The sequence below is a fragment of the Ochlerotatus camptorhynchus genome, unplaced genomic scaffold, assembly GCF_037179485.1.
Source record: "Ochlerotatus camptorhynchus isolate MF236.1 unplaced genomic scaffold, CSIRO-AGI_Acam_v1.1 ptg000130l, whole genome shotgun sequence".
Lineage (NCBI taxonomy): Eukaryota > Metazoa > Arthropoda > Insecta > Diptera > Culicidae > Ochlerotatus > Ochlerotatus camptorhynchus.
This window is the reverse complement of record NW_027040620.1, coordinates 1,781,824-1,801,837: the sequence shown is the minus strand read 5'-3', so window position 1 is coordinate 1,801,837 and position 20,014 is coordinate 1,781,824. Positions and strand designations below refer to the sequence as shown.

Sequence of the window (20,014 nt, the reverse complement as noted above, 5' to 3'; positions counted from 1 at the left end):
CGTTGATGTTGATTTCCTGGTCTGGATACATCGCTCAAAAGTGAGAGAACATTCAACATTCTAAATGTCATGCGGTTTCTTAAGCAGTATTGTGGAGCAAGACCTTGTGGAAACGGAATACTGGAATGCTTGAATAAGCGAACTCTTTTGATGATCTAGAGGAGATCCAAATTATTCTGAAGTTTAGGCCTTTATCAACAGAGACTCAAAGGAGATCTTATCCATAGATATGTGTTCAAAGAACCTCGTAGAACCGAAACACACTATATGAAATCGGCAGCAGCATATGCGAGGAACTATAATATATTAAATTCATTCTGAAGAGTTGATCCTGAAGTTCTACATGATCAACTAATACCCCGTACATACTATGGCTAATATCATGTAATAAAGTATAGGCTGTCTTGCAATTAGCGCTCATACATCTAGTTTTCACTGGAAATCCTATGTATGAGTGCTCATTGCAAGACAGTCTGTATTACATGCTAAAAGTCATAGTCAGTGCGGGGTATAAGCTTTAAATCTTGATGTTCTATTGACTCAACGAGAGTTGAAATGACAAAATATATAGAGTCCTCCAAATCACGCAAAAGTTAAGATCTAATGGTAATATCCTGACTAATTACTTGAATCCATGGAGCTACATTGGACCTCATCACATCATGTGAGCTACATGGATGTGCTAAAAAAATATATCTCTGATTATACAAATCATCTTGGAGTTCAGATTTTGAGATTCTACTGTCTCAACGAGATATGTACGATAATCCGACTATTTTTTGCATTTCGAGAGCCTCTTGGAACCCCCTTATATCATGTAAGATATAAAGTGGAAAATACAAAATAGCTCGAGTCCTCTAATTCATCCAGAAGTTAAGATCTTGAGATTCTGCAGGCTCAACCAAACTCTGGTACGATGTCTTGACTGAATATCTTGAATCCATGGAGCTATATGGGACCTTATCGCAACATGTGAGTCGTACTCGCTTATCAGTCCCATTTGGTTTTTCATCTCTTTTGAGTTAACAAGTTTATTTTTATCGTACATTTAAAAATTACACTGGTTGTTCGGTTAATGTAGTGTTTTGGTGGCGTTTATTCGGTCGTTTTTAGTTTTGGGGAACTTTGAGTAGCGTTTTTTTTTTTTATTTTATTTAGGGAAGCAGAGTGTTGCCATTCCATTTACGACGATTGGAGGAGGGGGAAAAGGAAGAGTTTGGTAGTTGTGAAGGGTTTGTGAAGTCCGGTTTCGAAATTGTAGGATAACATTGGGAGCGAGAGAAAAGCGAGGGAATGTTGATGATGAAGGATGGCTTGAGTTCAGAAGGGAAGACAACAACAAAAAAAAAAAAAATGCAAAAATCATTATGGTAGTGGAAGTTTGGTTCATGGAATCGGTAGAAGAGTGGAAGAAGTGTATGGAATTCAGAAAAAGGAGTGTTGAAAATGGGCGGTTAGCATAACATTACATTATGTTTGCAGAAGAATAGGATCCGGCTCAACATTTGGTGAGATCCATCCATTTAATAAAAATTAAATTTGATCCGCAACATAGGGTAAAATGCATTTAAAAACTAAATACGGCCGGGCATCGTTTGCTGGCTGTTACCGTGGGTTTCCCAGGTACTCGGTTCAAGTTTCAGTTGGCTGCGGTGGCTCTTATTTTTCTTCTATCCCCAAATAGATAGTGCGAATAAGGACGTCTATATGATGTTTTGCTGTACCTGTTGTGGACATTAGTACATCCTTTTCCTTGAACTTGTAACAACATAAAGGGCACCAGGCTGCTTAGATGACAGCATATCAATCGTTATCTTCGTATATCGTAGCTGGATGAGACTGGACTTGGAAAATTCTGCATCTATTGACGGCAAGCTATTTAACACTTTGCTGTTTTCTACCGACACAATTGATTGAACCACTTCCGAATTCGAAATTAATACTGGAATAGGAACTGCTATCCACCTTGTCACCAGTTCATTCTACATCAACCAATCCTTCAAGACCATCGCTTCCATCAGTCTTAAGCTTGAACTCAATTGTAACTTTCATCTTCTGTTCTCTTCGATCCAAGCCGCTTAACATCCCCTAATAATTTTCACTGCACTCAAAATATTGCGTCCATACATTCGGCCGTTGAATCTGACTTAACTCCGCAGAAACGCAAATTTCTCATAGACTGAGTAAATTGTTCACAATTTTCCTCAAAAATCTGCTCGAGTATGAAAATAGACAATTTTACTTGAAAACTGAGTAAAATGGTTCACAAATTCCTTGACAAATTATTTGAAGCAAATTGAATTAATTTTTTACTAAATTTTCAAGGGGAAATAAACATAACAGGTAAAATGAACAACAGTGAAATAATCAAAATGCTGCAAATGTAAAAAATGAAAGGGTAGAAGTTGCATCGAATTAATTGTCTGTATGCTAAATCCGTTGATATTTTGATGCAGTGTTTATTTTACCACCACGTGCGTTTTGCAAATTTGAGTTAAAGGAGTGCAATTTAATATAGCTTCGTTTTCCCATGTAAACTTCTCAGTATTATGACAGCTTTAAGTCGATTGGTTCAACAGGAGACTGCCTCAACTATGGAAAACATGATGATACTCCGCTGTACCTAGATTGAGGTACCATATTCAATCAGTATTACAATCGATGTACTAGCTCAAAGTAGTACAACTGTATTTTAATCATGTCTATCGACGTTCAAAATAATAAAACAGCCGATAGTGAGTAACGGGACTGGTATGCGAGTACTTTTGCCCTTCTCTCATAAAGTACTTTCATCCGAGTCCCATCTGATTTCATTCTACGTATCCTAACAAAATACCACTGCTATGAACCAATAGAGCTGATTTTCTGTAGATGAAAAGTTCAATCTCAATGGAGGACAGCCGAGAAATAGCAGTGGATGGGCGGTATCACCCACCGCGCTATTCGGGAAATTCCTGTAAGATCTTGATGCTTTACAGGCTCATCGAAGTCTTGTATGACGATCCAAGATTGTAGAGCAATGTGAAAACTTACTAAATCACATATTGGTCAAGACAAACTACTAACATTCGAAGCATTTTATCGAGGCTTTTCTAAAGCTTGAAAATATTGTGGAATTATCGAGCCCCAATCATCAATATAGCATGGAAACCTAAAAATAATATGTCATTATAACTACATATTTCACATGATGTAATGGGGCTCTAAAAAGTTTTCCGGGTTCACACATTTAGGTGAGACTCGTTGAATCAGAGGAACATCAAGATAATAACTCCAGGACAATTTGTATAAAAGAACATAATTTGTTAAAACGACTGGTGATCTTCCTTGATGTGATGAAGTCCCACGGATCTTTATGGATTAGTATAATACATCTGGATATCATACCACATTTCGTTGAGCCTGTAAAACACCAACAATCCATTCTCAGTATAACTTGGAGACCCCAAAATATTTTGTCATTAAAACTTTATATGCCGCATGATGCAACGGGGCTCCACAAAGCTTTTTGGGTTCACAAATTTAGTAGAGATATCGTCCAATACCTCTTTAAATCCTTAAATCGTCAACATCTGAATTTCAGGGCAATTTGGAGAAAGGAACATATTTGGTAAACACCGTTATATGCCTCACATGATATAATGGTGCTTTGTGGTACCGGTTGGGTGAAAACAATCCGTTGGAACATCGTACAAGTCACTGTTGAGTCTGTAGAAGTTGAAGCTCTTAACTTCAGACTGCTTTGTAGAACAAGAGATATTTTGTCAACATAACTAGAGTAACGGCCTAATTAGATCTAAATAAATAAATTTGCTTTATAGATATTACCACAGTGAATCCTGATCAAACATAACCTGACCAACACTAACACAACTTTCCTTCCAATGGTAATCGTAGAGACGCAGAGGTGTAAACACGGTCTCTGAATTTGTAACTTATACATTGAAGATAGATAAGGTTTAATCTCAAGTGCCATCTATATGGTTCTCTGTGCAATCCACTTGTTCTGATCAGAAACTGAGTAGCAACTACGATATCCACGGTCTTAAAAAAAATGCTGAAGAAACTTATCTCTTTAAACAGTAATTTTTGACATCCAATTTTGATTTCTATATAACCCGGATCGAATCAGTTAAAAGATCCTCAAAAAAGGTACGTAAAGACAGGACAAATCATTTACGAAAAATCAGTATATAAAAATTTACTGTTGAAAAGCCGATTTTTTAGGGGCCACCCTAAGTTAGTTATTAAAAACAAATATACATAAATCATGAACCATAGAAGATAAAAATTGCATCCATGAGCAAAGTTGTTTCAATTTTATTGTTCTACAATGTTGTCGAACAATATGCCGGTTAATCTCGAATAATTAAACCCTAATGTTTTGAACGTCAGAATATTGGCTAAACTTAATGAGAACACTTTCCCAAAGACACTATTTACCTAAAACTTTAGACAGAAATAATTTATTCCACCGAAATACGGCTTCTGGACCACTATGCAGTATAGTTTAAGCCTTCCAACTGGGAAAATACCGATTAAATTTAACTCTTTGTTAAAAGTGACAGTTCGAAAGTTATTGTTAAATGTTGAAAAGTCCTTACTTTTTTTTGTAAAAACTAAACACACTCGCCTAGCAGGGTTTTGCGATAACTTTCGATCCGTCACTTTTAACTATTACTCTCTCAACTTTTTTTAGGGCATTAAAGGATTGGTTTACAAAAACTGATGTGCTATTTTATATTGCTTAGTAAGAGATTGAATCAACCCGTATCGATGAATTACTGTACTAGAATTGTTGTATTAGTTTGGGTTACATGTTTTTTTTTAATCTGAATACAGTAAAGAACCCATTTTGTCAGCCTCCTTTTTGAAAATCATTTCTACGAAACCCATGCGCATTTTCAGTGGTCTTATTGCACCAAAGTTTACTTTAAACATCCATCGGAGATGAATGAGAAAGATTTGGAGATAAAAGTATGATGCGTGTAGAGCCTAAAGACCCAAATCAAATATATTATATTAATAATATGATCCACTCTTTCGCTAAGTTGGCGAACCGAATTTTTAGCGATGAAAGCGCCTCTGTGGCCAAAAAGGCTACCAATGTATTTGTTAATCTGCATGAGGAGTAAACCAAATAAAAATATGTATAATTTAAAAAAGTATGTGTTTTACCATATTGTTTATGCCATGTAATCAATGAAAATAATTTGACCTTTATTTTTGTAATAAGTGCTCTATTTGCGCCCTTTGATTATAATTAAATGATTCTTGCTGACCTTTTTCAACGCTGGATGGTACGTGAAGCAATGGTTTTAGGTTGCTATTACAATATACGGAGAAGACATGAATGGATCATATTGTTAATATGATATATTTGCCCAAACGCAATGTGGGTGAAAGCGGAACGACTTACTCAGATCCGCTGTCATTGCGCTTGGGCCTTAAGTCATCTTCCACGCATCCAAGAGAAAAGCTTACCACGCAACAAATATTTCAAACCCAATAAACTTCCCATTGCAATTCCACTTAAACGTAGTAGGAAATGACACTAAACGTTGAAAATGACTCCACGAGCCAGCAACAGCAGATGAAACCTACATACAACCTGCCAGCAGAGCATGTGAGCATTAATTTTAACTGCAAACCCGCGTGATAATAATCATATACCCGTGAGCGCAATTACACACTTTGCAGCAATGCTCTTCGTGCTACTGGAATGAATAGCATCTTGGAGCAAACACGGAACGATCCGCACGCGGTTCTACTACTTGGATAGTGAAGAAGAGAGCAATCCGCATCCGAACCGTTCCACATTGCCCATTGAATTGATACACGCACACAGGCATAGGACATCCCCGAACAGCGTTGTAATCGTCATAAATTGGCACCCGGACTAATTGGAAAATTGCGAACCGCGTGCTACCACGCCTAGTCCAGTCGGTTAGCATTCGTTGCAAGTCGGGAGGTGTGCATTTTCCATTTTCACGCCACCATTGCTGATAGCATGCACTGCAATTGTCGATCGGAAGTTAGAAAAAGTTCAATCTACTTCTGCAATCATATGTTTTTTTTTAACTCTTTATTTGTTCTAAATTAAAAATGAATTACATTTCATTTTAACCTAGGTGCTCCAGTTACTACAGTACCTTACCAGCCTTAATTGTTATGATATATATCTAAGTGTTTTTACATTGTTCCTGCCTGGGCAATTCAGTATTTTAAACAGGTTTTTTAAACCTGCATGTCAGTATAACAATTGAAATCTTAAAACTAAAAACTAAAACTAAATCTTATCTAAGTACAAAGGGAATTAATCGTTGCAATTGTTGCAACGATTTTTGCCTGAGATTATTAATTATTTTGTTTGACATTTGTTCTAAAGTCTCAACATTCGAAATTCTTTGTACCTCAGTAGTACTGTACCAGGGAGGCAACTTCAAAATCATCTTCAGAACTTTGTTCTGAATTCTTTGAAGTGCTTTTTTCCTTGCAGTGCAACAACAAGACCATATTGGCACAGCGTAAAGCATGGCCGGTCTAAAAACTTGTTTAAATATTAGAAGTTTATTCGTCAGGCACAGTTTGGATTTCCTGTTTGTAAGAGGATACAAACATTTTATATATTTGTTACATTTGGCTTGAATGCCCTCAATGTGATATTTAAAAGTTATTTTTTGGTCAAGTACTAATCCAAGATATTTCAATTGGTTTGACCAGGAAATTGGAACTCCGTTCATAGTGACTATGTGACTACTACTAGGTTTCAAAAAGGAAGCTCTAGGCTTATGTGGAAATATTATAAGTTGAGTTTTGAAAACGTTGGGAGAAATCTTCCATTTTTGTAAATAAGAAGATAAAATATCTAAACTTTTCTGCAGTCTGCTGCAAATAACATGAAGACTTCTTCCTCTAGTGGAAATGGCTGTGTCATCAGGGAGGTCCGAAGTGAAAATGTTATACAATATAGGCCCAAGAATGCTACCCTGAGGAAATCCTGCTCTACCAGGTAGTCGTTCAGATTTGGAATTTTTATAATTTACCTGCAGAGTTCTGTCAGTTGAATAATTTTGAACTAATTTCATAATATAGAGTGGAAAATTAAACTTTTTCAATTAAGCAATCAAACCTTCATGCCAAACACAGTCGAATGCTTTTTCTATGTCTAAAAGAGCAACTCCAGTTGAGTGGCCTTCAGATTTGTTGAACGAATTAAATTGGTAACTCTTAATAGTTGATGAGTAGTTGAATGCCCATGACGAAATCCAAACTACTCATCTGCAAAAATTGAGTTCGTATTGATGTGAAGCATCATTCTATTTTGAATTAACTTTTCAAAAAGTTTTCTTATTGAAGAAAGAAAACTTATTGGACGGTAGCTAGAAGCTTCAGCTGGAACAACTTTTGCATTTTTTCATTTATCAGGCAAGTATGCCAAATGGAAACATCTGTTAAATAATTTTACCAAGAAAGATAAGGTACTCTCTGGGAGTTTTTTGGTGAGAATATAGAAAATGCCATCATCACCTGGAGCTTTAATATTATGAAACTTTTTAGTTATAGACCTTACTTTGTACAAATCAGTCCCCCAGGAATCATCAAAAATATTTTCCCGAGAGAAAATATTCCGAAAATCCCGAGCAACCTGATTCTCAATAGGACTAGTAAGACCCAAACTGAAATTATGGGAACTCTCGAATTGCTTCGCAAGTTTCTGAGCTCTTTCCTAATTTGTGATCAAAATTTTACCACCTTCTTCAAGCGCTGGAATAGGCTTTTGAGGTTTATTCAAAAATTTTGTGAGTTTCCTAAAGGGCTTGGAACTCGGGTCTAATTTAGACACATTATTTTCAAAAGTTTTGTTCCTCAGGGCAGAGAATAGCTTTTTGATTTGTTTTTGGAAATCCCGCCAGATAACTTTCATGGCAGGATCGCGTGTTCTTTGATATTGTCTCCTACGGACATTTTTAAGACGGATCAAGAGCTGAAGATCGTCGTCTATTATAATCGAACCGAATTTAACCTCGAATTTTGGTACTGAGGCAGCTATTGCTTCAACTATAGAGGTAGTCAGAGATTCAAGAGCATAATTGATTTCATCTTTTGTTTGCAAATGAATGTTTGGATCGAAGTTATATTCCATAAATGTTCGATATTGCTCCCAATCAGCTCTATGGTAATTGAAAGTAAAGCTGTTGGGATTACAAATTATTTCTTGGGATATTTCAAAAGTTACTGGAAGGTGATCAGAACCGAAGTCAGCATGGGTAACCAATTGGCTACAAAGTTGACATGAATCAGTTAAGACCAAATCAATAGTTGAGGGATTTCTTGCTGAAGAAAAGCTTGTTGGGCTGTTTGGATATTGAATAGTGTAATAACCTGCAGAACAATCATCAAACAGAATATTACCATTGGAATTGCTGAAAATTGGAGAAAATTCTTTTCTGGCCTACGTATTGGAATGGCAAATAGGCAGCTTTAAACGAAAGTTGTCCAAATTTATTTCAACAGAAACTCCCAAAGTTTCAAAAACTTTGGTTTCAAATGAAGAAAGAATTTTATGTTTGATTCGTCTATGAACAATGATGGCAACTCCACCACAGGCTCCATCAAGACGATCATTTCTATAAATGAAATAATTTGCATCCCTCTTAACCTTATGGTCAGGTTTAAGGATCGTTTCAGTTATAACGGCAATATGCACGTTATGAACTTTCAAAAAGTTAAATAGCTCGTCTTCATTATCTTTAAGAGATCGAGCATTCCAATTTAAAATATTTAATGATTTCCATTACTGAATTTCAAAGTCATGACGATATTTTTTGCAAATTTTACTCAATTTTGAATAGCATCAAACTTGGAGTTAGAATTAAGTATATCGTAAATCAAGTCAGTTAATGATTTCTGCAAAAATTCAATTTTAGGGGCAATAATGCTTCCTAAGTCAAAATTGTCAAAATTTCCGTTAGAACGTTGGTTAGTATTTTGATTTCTACCCGCTGCAATAGCAGCATAGGTAGCTCCATTAACTCGCTGAACATTGTTAGCAGCGAGAGTAGCAGGTGTAGATGAAGAATTTGAAGCAGGGGTAATATTTGTACCTACGGGTACGAATGTAGAATTTGTTCCTCGCTGACCGTTGTGGAACGTTTCCTACCTGTCGGTTAGAACGAGATTCTAGGATCGCTTTGCCAGTCTTACATTCCCAAAAATTGGATTTGTGGTTTTCACCACAATTTGAACATTTAATTTTTTTAGGGTCTTCCTTCACAGAACAGTCGTCCTTTACGTTAGAGGAATAACCACAATTCATGCATTTAGCTGGCATGTAGCAATTTTTAGTTCCGTGACCCCATCCCTGGCACTGACGGCACTGGGTGAGGTTTTGGAAATTTCCTCCAGTCTTCTTGAAGTGTTTCCACTTCACTCGGACATGGATCATAAGGCTAGCTTTTTCCAAGGCCTTACGGTTGTTTAGTTCACTAGACTTGAAGTGAACTAAATAAAAATCATTAGAAATTCCGTTGCGCGAATCGCCAGGACGGGATTTCATTTTCATTTTGATTAATTGGACTGGCACAACTCCAAGTAATTTTGCCAGTTCATCTTTGATCTGGGTAGGCCTTTCATGACAACCTTGAACACACGTTCAATTTTGGTGTCGTAAGTAAACGATTTGTGCTGATTCTCGGTAAGATACTTGAGAAGGCATTTGAATCCGTCCAAGGTTTCAGCCAATACACGGCATTCACCCCAACGGCCAATTTGCAGTGAAAACTTAAATTTCACGAAGTTCAAAAGTTCCGTGCGAATAGCATAGAAATCGGAAGTGGTTATCACAATAGGGGAATCTTTTCCTTCTTGACATAAAGCCGGGAAAAATTACTAGAATTTTTCCTGGATGATGGATCATTCTCGACATTCGTCAGCAAAGCAAATTGATTGCTTAAAATACATTCAAAGTGTTTTTTTATGTTACCTTATACACGAAGTTTGCAAATTTCAGAGTTGGTTGGAAATGCTATCTAACATGAAGCTTTAGTGTGATAATTTATTAGCTAGAGAATGATCTTAGAAGAGGGTAGGTGGATAGTTCCGTTACAGTACGGCAGTATGAAAATTGAATAGAAGTTGAAAATGAGCGAAGGACCATTAATGCGACAGTACAAAGTTCTTTTTTTTATTATTATAGTCACTTTAACGCTCTTGGGTCGTTCGTGACTTGTCCGGGGGTGAGATTTGAACTCGTGACTTTGGCGTGAGAGGTATGGATGCGAACCACTACGCCGGAGTCGCCCCCAGGGCAGTACAAAGTTAAACGCACACCTTCTACCTAACCCGTACGATGTACGCGGAGATTTGAAGTATGTCTTCAAATCTACAGGCATCTACGAGAGGAGCAACACAATAGTTGGGTAAAGAAGAATTGCAATATAACACACCATCGACTGGAAATGCTCTCGGCAACGTGGGGCTTTAGGTACTGATGAAACGTTGCCAGAACTATTCCATAGTTCATAGAACTATACGCTCATTTTCAACTTATATTCAATTTTCATACTGCCGTACTCTAACGGAACTATCCACCTACCCTCGTCTAAGATCATTCTCTAGCTAATAAATTTTCACACTAAAGCTTCATGTTAGATAGCATTTCCAACATACTCTGCTTAAAATAATTTCATCAAAAGGGGGATCAACAGATTGCCCTTTTCTTTTGCGCTTAGGCGCCATGGCGGCAGAAGATTTTTTTTTAAATCCAAATTGACTTCCAAGCAGATTACTATAAGAATCTGAAGGATCGAAGATTACCTCAGGTAGGGTCCAAACAAGGATCGAAGAGGAATAAGAGCCAAACTAGGTAGAACATTTACAGGTATAATGAGCAATGAAAAGTGCTGTTTAAATTTGTTGTAGCTTTCGGTAGTAGTAACATAGAGGTAACTCTAAGACTATAAGGTCCCGAAATAACGTTCTCAACTTTTTGGCTCAGCTCTGGTACTAAAGAGATGAACTAGCCTCAGGCTAAAAATCTCTATAATAAAGAAAAAAAAAAAAAAAAAAAGCTCTGGTACTATCTTCGGTCCCAAGCTAATGGATTCACCCCTTGAAACATAGGAAAAACCAATAACCCCTCATTTTATCTGTCAAACTTTCATAGCGAATCAAAACAAACATTGCGTAGTACTAGAATTTCGACTAGAATTGGGTACGTTAATCGTTTGCTTGGGACCAATAGGCTAGTCAAGTAGTGAGCCAATTTAAAATCGTTAGTTTCGTATTGATTGTTGGTAGTAACACTTCCTTCAGCAATGCAAGAGAGCACAATACAGACTGAGGCTCTTTCCTCCTAAATTCTTATTCAGGACCACTGTGCATTGACACTGAAATCTTAGCTTTATAAATGTGTTTCATTCTTTTCATCAGCGGGAGTTTTTTCATATATCTAAAAATTTATAGAGTTGGCAATTTAGTATTCATCGTAACGGTGTCTTAAGTCTGTCAAGTATTCTTTCCACTATTTTCAATCTGGCCAAGTGAGATTTACAACACAATATACCACCATTTGACCTTTCGTCCCCCTTCTCATCATTCAACCATTTGTCCGTCTTCTTATCACTCGACCTTTTGTCCACTTGACCTACTGTCCATTATTTTTTTTTGCATTCGACCTTTTGTCTATCTGAACTTTTGTACATTCCACTTTTTGTTCATTTGGCCTTTTGTCCTTCTTATCATCATTCGACCTTTTGTGCCCCTTCTCATTATTCGACCTTATGTACATGTTTGAATCATTTGATCTTTTGTACTTTAGACCTCATAATTCGACCTTTTGTTCATTAGACCTTTTGTCGTTACGACATTTAGTAATTCAACATTGCATTTTGCGCTCTGATACGCAGAGTAAGCTCAATGACCTAGCCGAACGCTCCTCAGCGGCGGGTCTCACCATCAACGTCAACAAGACCAAATCGTTGGATATCAACACGGGCACCCTTCCAACTTTACAGTAGTGGGGCAAGCTGTGGAGAAGGTCGAAAGTTTCCAATATCTTGGCAGCCAAATAGCGTCGGACGGCGGGACCAAGAGCGACATAGGTGCATGAATCCAGAAGGTTAGGACTGCCTTTGCGAGTTTACGAAACGTATGGAGATCCAACCAGATAAATCAACGCACCAAAATCCGAATTTTCAACTCGAACGTGAAATCTGTGTTGTTATACGCCAGCGAGACGTGGTGTGTATCAGCGGAGAACACTCAAAAGCTGCAGGTCTTCATAAACCGATGCCTGCGGTATATAATTCGTGCCTGGTGGCCTCACAACTAAATCTAGAATACCGAGCTCCATCGTCGATGTCATCAGAAGCCGGTAGCAACAGAAATTCGAGAGCGAAAGTGGAGGTGGGTCGGCCACACACTTCGACGGGGCGGAAACGAAATCTGCAAGCAAGCGCTGGATTGGAATCCGGCAGGACATCGCAGCAGAGGCAGACCCAGGTGACGGCGGCGGAGCCTCAATAAAGAAATTCAGCAATTCAATAGGAATCAGGCCCAGGTCAAGGCAAAAGCGAGCAGCCGCCCAGGATGGAAGTCTTTCACGTTGGCCCTTTGCACTGCTGGTGGTACACAGGACCCTTAAGTAAGTAAGTAAGTATTCGACCTTTTGTGATTCAATCGAAAACATGTTTAAGAGAATTTCGGGGATAATTTAATGGGCATTTCGAGGCGAATACACATAATTCTAAGCAGAATATCTAGGTTTTTCTGAGGTGAACTGCCTTAAATTTCATATCAGTGCCATATGCATATGGATTTACGTCATTTTTGAGATAACAACGCTATCCTCTATGTGAAAACGACATCAGGTCAGTTTGTCCCAAGAAGTAATCGCATATCAGTACCATTTTGAAATTCCATCGTCCAAAAGTCCAGTTACAATGCTGCTTTTTGAATTACCATAATTTTCATAATATATAATATCACAAAACATGCCAAATTCATTGCTAAAATTATCAAAAAATTTGCTATTATTTTTCATAGCTACTTTTCCATATGGGAATGATATACGATTCTAGGCATGAACATTCTCTGGAGAATTCAAGTTGTTTTAGATTAAAATTATTAACGGAAGCTTCAGTAAATTCTTGGACGAACCATTTAAATTTCAAAGTAAATTTTCGTTAGGAGTGTTCTGCAAAAAAATCTGATTATTATTAAGAAAATTTGAAGGAAATTCAAGATATATTCTCCAATTTAATTTAAAGGAATCCTGAGCAGAACTCTGAGCAGGAAAATGAGTTTGAATAAAATTCACGAAATCATTCCAATCAAATATGCGAATTTTCAAAGAAGTTCAAACCTAAACAATCCTGGCTACACCCGTGAACCAAGCTTACCTTAATGTCTTCAGGCATAAAGCTGCGATCGTGGGACAGCTTGATGTGCATCTTGAGGCCGAATGCGTCGATCTCGTACTCCGGATGGGGATCCCAGATGCGCGACGATCGGTTGCGGAACAGTCCCGTCCGGTGGAACTTGGGTGCGAGATGTGCTCCGGTAGTTTCTGCAAAGATGTTTTGAAAGAAATGCCATTTTTGAATGTGTTGAAAATTCCAGTTTGAGGTTTTTAAATAGCATATAAACAAAGAAAGTAATTTCAGCAAACGACAACGATGAGTGACATCGAAACGCCATTAAGGGTGGTCGTAAATAAGATCTGCGTTCGAGTTCCTTGTTTTTATCGATTGCCAACCATTTGTAGGGTTGGGTTCGTACACGCAGTGGGTACCTTTTAGGATGGGGAGGATAATTAGTCGGTTGAGTCGTTTTTACGATCGATGCGCGTTTTATTGGTTGATGTGCATCTATTAAAGCCGATTGAACACGGGTCGGGATTTCGGTACTCTGTATACTAATGTGTAGGAAGTGCGGGACTGAAGTTTGATGCCGACCATAAAACGGTTAATTTGTTCCGTCTGGTGGTGCTCGTTGTTGTTTAAGCATAAACTGAAGTGTTTGGATTGCCGGTTTTCCTTAACTGTTTAGGAAACATCATGGTGCAGTCCATTATGTTGTTGTTGTTGTTGTTGTTGTTGTTGTTGTTGTTGTTGATGATGATGACGTGTTTAATGGGCTCACCCTTTGATTGAAATGGTAAACTTCTGAGAATTGTGTCCTCCCATCCAGCCGGAGATTTTACAATGTTAAAAGAATGTTCTTTATTTGTTCATGTAATCAAAATACTCAGCAACTGTCTAATTAATCGACCAACTACGAAGACATTATTATACTCTTACATTGCGGGCTGAGCCTAATAGCTTACCGCCCATGAGTGCCAGTCAACATTGACTTAACAATTTCTCATATTAACCGATTCAAATCACACCATAAACCTGCAATAAAGTCGATCTTAATGCATCCGAGCCATTTAAGTTCCACGAAGCTCGATTTTAAACGATTTGCAGCCATCGCATTAAGGCTCACTGTCACCGCACTACTGCCCGGTGGACGGACGGAGACGTGATCAACCTGTGCCTGTTAAATCCCTGTATATTTAAGCCCACGGAGAGGAAACCGCCCAACGAAACGACCGCAAACTGTCGCCAATGCTTTAAGCCGATTGTCGTGAACAGACAGAGTGCTGCTCCTGCACGCAAAGAATACTGGCGTCTTCCTCGGGTTCCATCGACTGGGGCCGGGTGCGCTGAATAGCCATCACCTTCCGCAATACCAATTGTCGACACCATCCAGAGAGCCTCATGCAGTTTCAGTATCCGTTGGTGTTGATGATGGAAGATGTCGATCGGTTCGTGACATGACGATCGCGTCATATATGCAGCCAGTTTCACTGTTGCAGAACAACAACAGTGGTTTTAAAACACCCGTCACGTTTCGGTCTGTCTGAGAGCGTACTACGGCGTTGGCGCGAAAAAGTGAAGAGGCGCTACGCCAAATGGCAATTGGAAGTGCCGACATCGTCCCCCGGATCCGGAGGAAAACATTGCAAAACACATGTCCGCCTGTAACCCGATCCATGCCAGCGTCTTTGTTAGCTCCGATGTTTTGTTAATGTTTAAAATGCTTCTTCTTGACATGATAGTGAATTTAGTTCTGTTTTAGTATTTACTATTTTATCTATATAATTTTCGTATTAATTTCGTTTGATTTATTATTGAATTGTTGTCGCATGTTTCGGTTTCGGTTTCGGTATCAGTTTTCTTCAAAATAACAAACTATTTAACATATGCCATAAATTGCCAATTCAACTTTCGAATGGCACTCATCTCCATAATTTGGTGTCTAATGGGTTAATAAACGTGGACCAATGTGGATGACATTTTCGCGCATCTGCGATGATGCCTTTCCGGAGAGTCACTCCGAACCATAATGTTATTAATGAGCGGTGAAGATTATAAAACTTGAAGCCGGCCGGTCGAATAAATTCTATTCCCACGCACCGCAACCATCCCAATCGACCGACCGACTGACGGTGGGCTGTTTCATCTGGATTTTTAATGGATTCGTTGGACATGTTCGTCGACTCATATGTCGAAAATGTGCGAGAATCCCATCGTATTCGCACTCTCGCTACGCTCGCTGACTGAATGCACTAGCTGGCTGGTTGGTGGCAAGCGTGATTCACATTTCGCCACGTTTAGCTCAGAGATACTTTACTTATGCACCGCCGCCGACAGGGAAATTATCCCGGGAAGCGAGAGTTGCATTATAATGGGAACTTCGCATGGATGGTGATGTTTGCCAAGGGGCCCACCAATGGGTGTCTTGTTTTGAAGGTAGACGGATTCACCGTTTCATTCGAATCACCCTTGGGTGGATCAAGTGCCGGAATTTTAGACAGAGTAAAACAAAGGCAAGATTAACCCATTTCGTGGCTTGTTGAAGAAGTTATTATTTTGACGGGAGTCGCGTTTATGACCGCGCACGATCATCATCACCAAAGTGAAGTCATATGAGGTGGTATGCAGTGTACATGAGAAGGAGGCATTTCGCATATTAAATTGATGCAATCTGAACAGGATGGTCCGATTTATGGGATGATGAGATTTGAACAGACTGGAGCTGTCATCAGTGCAATAATTTCGAGAGAATTAAGAGATTGGGCAAAGCTTACGCAGTCAGTCCCACTGCCGCAGGTGCTCAGAGCTGTGATGTAAACTCTGGAGGCCTTATAAGTTGAGCTTAGAGGCCTTACAGGTCAAGTGTACCCAAGTAACAATTCAAGCTGAACAGTAAGAACAGAAGCTGCTTATTGGGTGATTTAAGGTGTACACAACTGATTAACACCAGGCTGAATATATAGTTGATTAGTAGTACATGAAGCGAATTGTATCCCCATATTTCAACCTCAATAAGTTAGCTAAACTAAAGATTGAACAAGACTTATTTTAGCTTAACACTACTCGAGAAATCAGCAATGCACTACCAATATTTTGATAGCCTGATAGATGAATATGAATCTATTGCACAATATTGTTAAATGTTGTCAGTGCGTTCCGGCATTTTAGTTCTTCTTAATTCACTTCCTACATTTTTAACCCCAACAACACCAGCAGTAAAGTTAAGAAAGATGATTTGTTTAGGAATATCTTCAGGTAGAAGTGGACTGCGACGACGTATTCCTGTGTTTTGATTTCTTTATATACACACTCACTGCGCTGAATTTTCAGACCACATTCCAAAAATATAGTCCAATTATAGCACTAAAATAGCATCCAAATGATTGTTTACTGCACTTCAAATTGATAGGAATGTTTTACTGTCACTAGTTGTTGTTTTCAATTTTGCATTGTTTTTTTTTCCCTTGATTTGTTTTCCGTCAATCTTGAGAGTAGGCTGTGCGTGTGTTCGAACCTGACGTTTGCTTTTTCCGTGGAGTTTTTTTTTTATTTATAATCGGTTGCTGATCTGGCTATAACCAGGCCCAGGAGACAATTTCTAATTCCTCATTCTAGGTCCCTATTGTTTGCCACTGAGAAGCTGTTCCAAAGCCAAGTAGAACCTCCACGAGGCGTCCCATCGTTAGTTCCATCATTCGTTGAACCTGACTATTGGCCAAGAAAAGGCTTGCCAATGCACATCAAAAATCGACTACATACATCTCAAATCGAAGGAAGACATTCCGCGCAACTACCATAAACCGGACTAGTTCATGTTGATCTTCGTCAAGCTTCGTCTACAATTTGGACTTCTACATCAACGAATATCAGGTAGCCTTCAGGTTCAATTGGCTAAACTTGGTGAGTTCGTTCCATTTTGTTAATTTTTATCCTTTCAAACCAGTAACGTTCGGAGATCACCTTTTTGTGGTGTGTTACTGGTGTAAGATCTACCACCGAACCCTAGCCATGAAAACTTCAAACTAGGGAATCAGGGTAGTCCAGTTATCAAAGGATCACATTTTAGTCCTTGTTACTTTTTATGACTTGATAATAGTGACAAGACTCGGGTAGTGACCACCGCCGTTATGCATTTCTATATTGTATATTTCAAATCAAAAATATTGTTTATGTTCATAGATTTCACATAATCCTTTTCCCTTTGTCCTTCTCCTTTCCCTCTTCTTTTTTTCAGAAAGCGAGTAATGGCGCTATAGCCATAAGTCATAAAAGGCTAGGACAAGAGTAAGTGCCAGGGCCCCACAAAGTCACTTTCAATCGAAAATCTTCAAGTGACGATGAAGCTCTCAACCATCACTTTCAATTGAAAGTCATTCTGTCTTCTCTTTGAGCAGATCCCCGTCAACATCAACAGAACCACTTTCGATCGGTTTTCATGCTGTTTGGTTTGGCTTGACTCGTGTTCATTTCTTCTTTCATTGTCAAATGAACTTACTTTTGCATAGAAACGAAGCTGTTTGATCCAAATTCGCGCAGTTTTTATGACTTTTGTTGATTGTTCACTCGGTTCATTTAAGCGTGTGCGCATTGATCTGTACACGTGGTTGTAAAATTTATCATTGTTGGGTGGTTTGTTTACCCATCAATATAGGTACTTTTTGAATCGAGGTGACGTCTAGAGATCGAAAATTGATATGCGACGCCATTTTTAAATCCAAGATGGCGGCTTCCAGTTTAAGAAAAAGTTAGAAATGCTGAAGTATGAAGGTATGAAGTCTACAAATCGAAAATTGATATGCGACGCCAATTTGAGATCCAAGATGGCGGCTTTCGATTCCAGAACAAGTGGGAAATATTGTCAAATACCCATCAATATAGGTATTTTTTGGAATCGCGATGATGTCTAGAGGTCGGAAATCGATATCCGACGCCATTTTGAAATCCAATATGACGGCTTCCTATTTCAGAAAAAATGGGAAATGCTGATGCCGTCCCATCAATATGGGTATTTTTGGAATCGGGGTGACGTCTGGAGATTGGAAATCAATATCCGACGCCATTTTGTAATCCATCATATACCCATACAAATGTTTTTTTTTTTAAATCTGGGTAACGTCTAGAAGCCGGGAATCGATATCCGACGCCATTTTGTAATCTAAACGGCGGCTTCCGATTTGCGGAAAAGTGTCAAATACCCTAAAATGTGGGTATTTTCAGGATGGGAATGAGACATAGATGACGAAAATTGATGTCACGCCGACTTTTTTTTGGAATCGGGCTGACATCTAGAAGCCAGAAACCGATGTGCGACGCCATCTTGAAATTCAATTTAAGAAGAAGTATCAAATAGCCTACAAATGGCATCGAATGTCGATTTTCAGCATCTACGCGTGGTCCCCGTTCCAAAAATACCCAGGAAAATGGCATTGAATATCGATTTTTGGCATGTACACGTTATCATCATTCCGAAAATACCCATATGGTAGGGTATTTGACACTTTCTGAACCCTGATGGCCGCCCTTATTGGATTCCAAAGTGGTATCTGATATCGATTTTTGGCATCTACGCGTTGTCCCTGTTCTGAAACTAACAATATTGTAGGGTATTTGACTATGGATGCCATATTGAAGTCCAACATAGCATCGGATATCGATTTAAGGCAGCCACGTCTTGTCTCCGTTCCGAAAATACCCATATCTTAGGGTATTTGACTCGTCTTAGGAAACTTGATGGCCGCCATTTTGGATTCCAAAATAACGTCGAATATCGATTTTCCGCACCTTCGTTCCGAAAATACCCATATTGTGGGGTTTTTTAGGCTTTCCTTGACCCCGATGGCCGCCATCTTGGAGTCCAGAATGGCCTCGTTAATTTAATTTTCGTTCATTATAAAATAATACATTATTACTACACCTAATCTGGATGCCTTCCCTATCGGCAACCTATATTGTGCGGATACTATCCGGATACTATATTTTGATGCCTGCGTCGTCAGGTCGTGACAAGTCAAATGAGCCCCAAATTGAAGTGAAAGTGGAAAAAACGAAGGAAGCAGTTTTCGAGTCATTCATTGCGTCAATTGAAACAAGTCTTTGCTTCAAATGAAATGAACTGAAGCACTCGACGAACGAAACAAGTGATAGTTCTGTTATGTTTGAAAAACAGAATGTTCATCATGACTCGATAACAAGAAACACGATGACTTACACGAAAATGATATTGCTCGAAATGAAGCGATTTTGCGGAGAGTTCATTTTCTTTTCTTTGTTTCGAAAATGCAGAACCCTGGTTAGTGCTCTTGCCCCAACCGTCAGAAGAAAATGGAGCATCACTTAACCTTTCTAGCTTTGATGCTTCCAACGACTAACCAATCATATAATTACCAAAATCGGAACGTACGGCACGAGATGTCCACGTTTCATCCATTTATTGGATTCTGAAGCATCGTGTTTAAATCGAAGATGTTTTCTGAATCATCTTGCTCCTTAAATGCTGCACAGTAGGCCTGGCCGTTTTGATATGTGTAACGCATCTTCGATGTGAAATATATATCAAATAGACAAGAAAAATGATGTAGGTATATATATCATTTTCCAGGATGCTTTCATGAACTGGCTGTGTTGGTGTTAGATTAGATAAGATTATATTA

The 20,014-nt window shown here is 38.6% G+C and overlaps 1 protein-coding gene across 3 annotated transcripts in view; it reads right to left on the bottom strand.

Annotated features, from left to right (window-relative positions):
* The window catches only part of AdamTS-A (ADAM metallopeptidase with thrombospondin type 1 motif A), a 629,564-nt gene that overhangs the window by 218,302 nt on the left and 391,248 nt on the right, over positions 1-20,014 (bottom strand). For all 3 annotated transcript variants that reach the window (XM_065220620.1, XM_065220621.1, XM_065220622.1), the window contains exon 4: positions 13,404-13,570. In XM_065220620.1, coding sequence (XP_065076692.1) covers positions 13,404-13,570 — 167 coding nt within the window. The remainder of the gene's footprint in view (positions 1-13,403; positions 13,571-20,014) is intronic.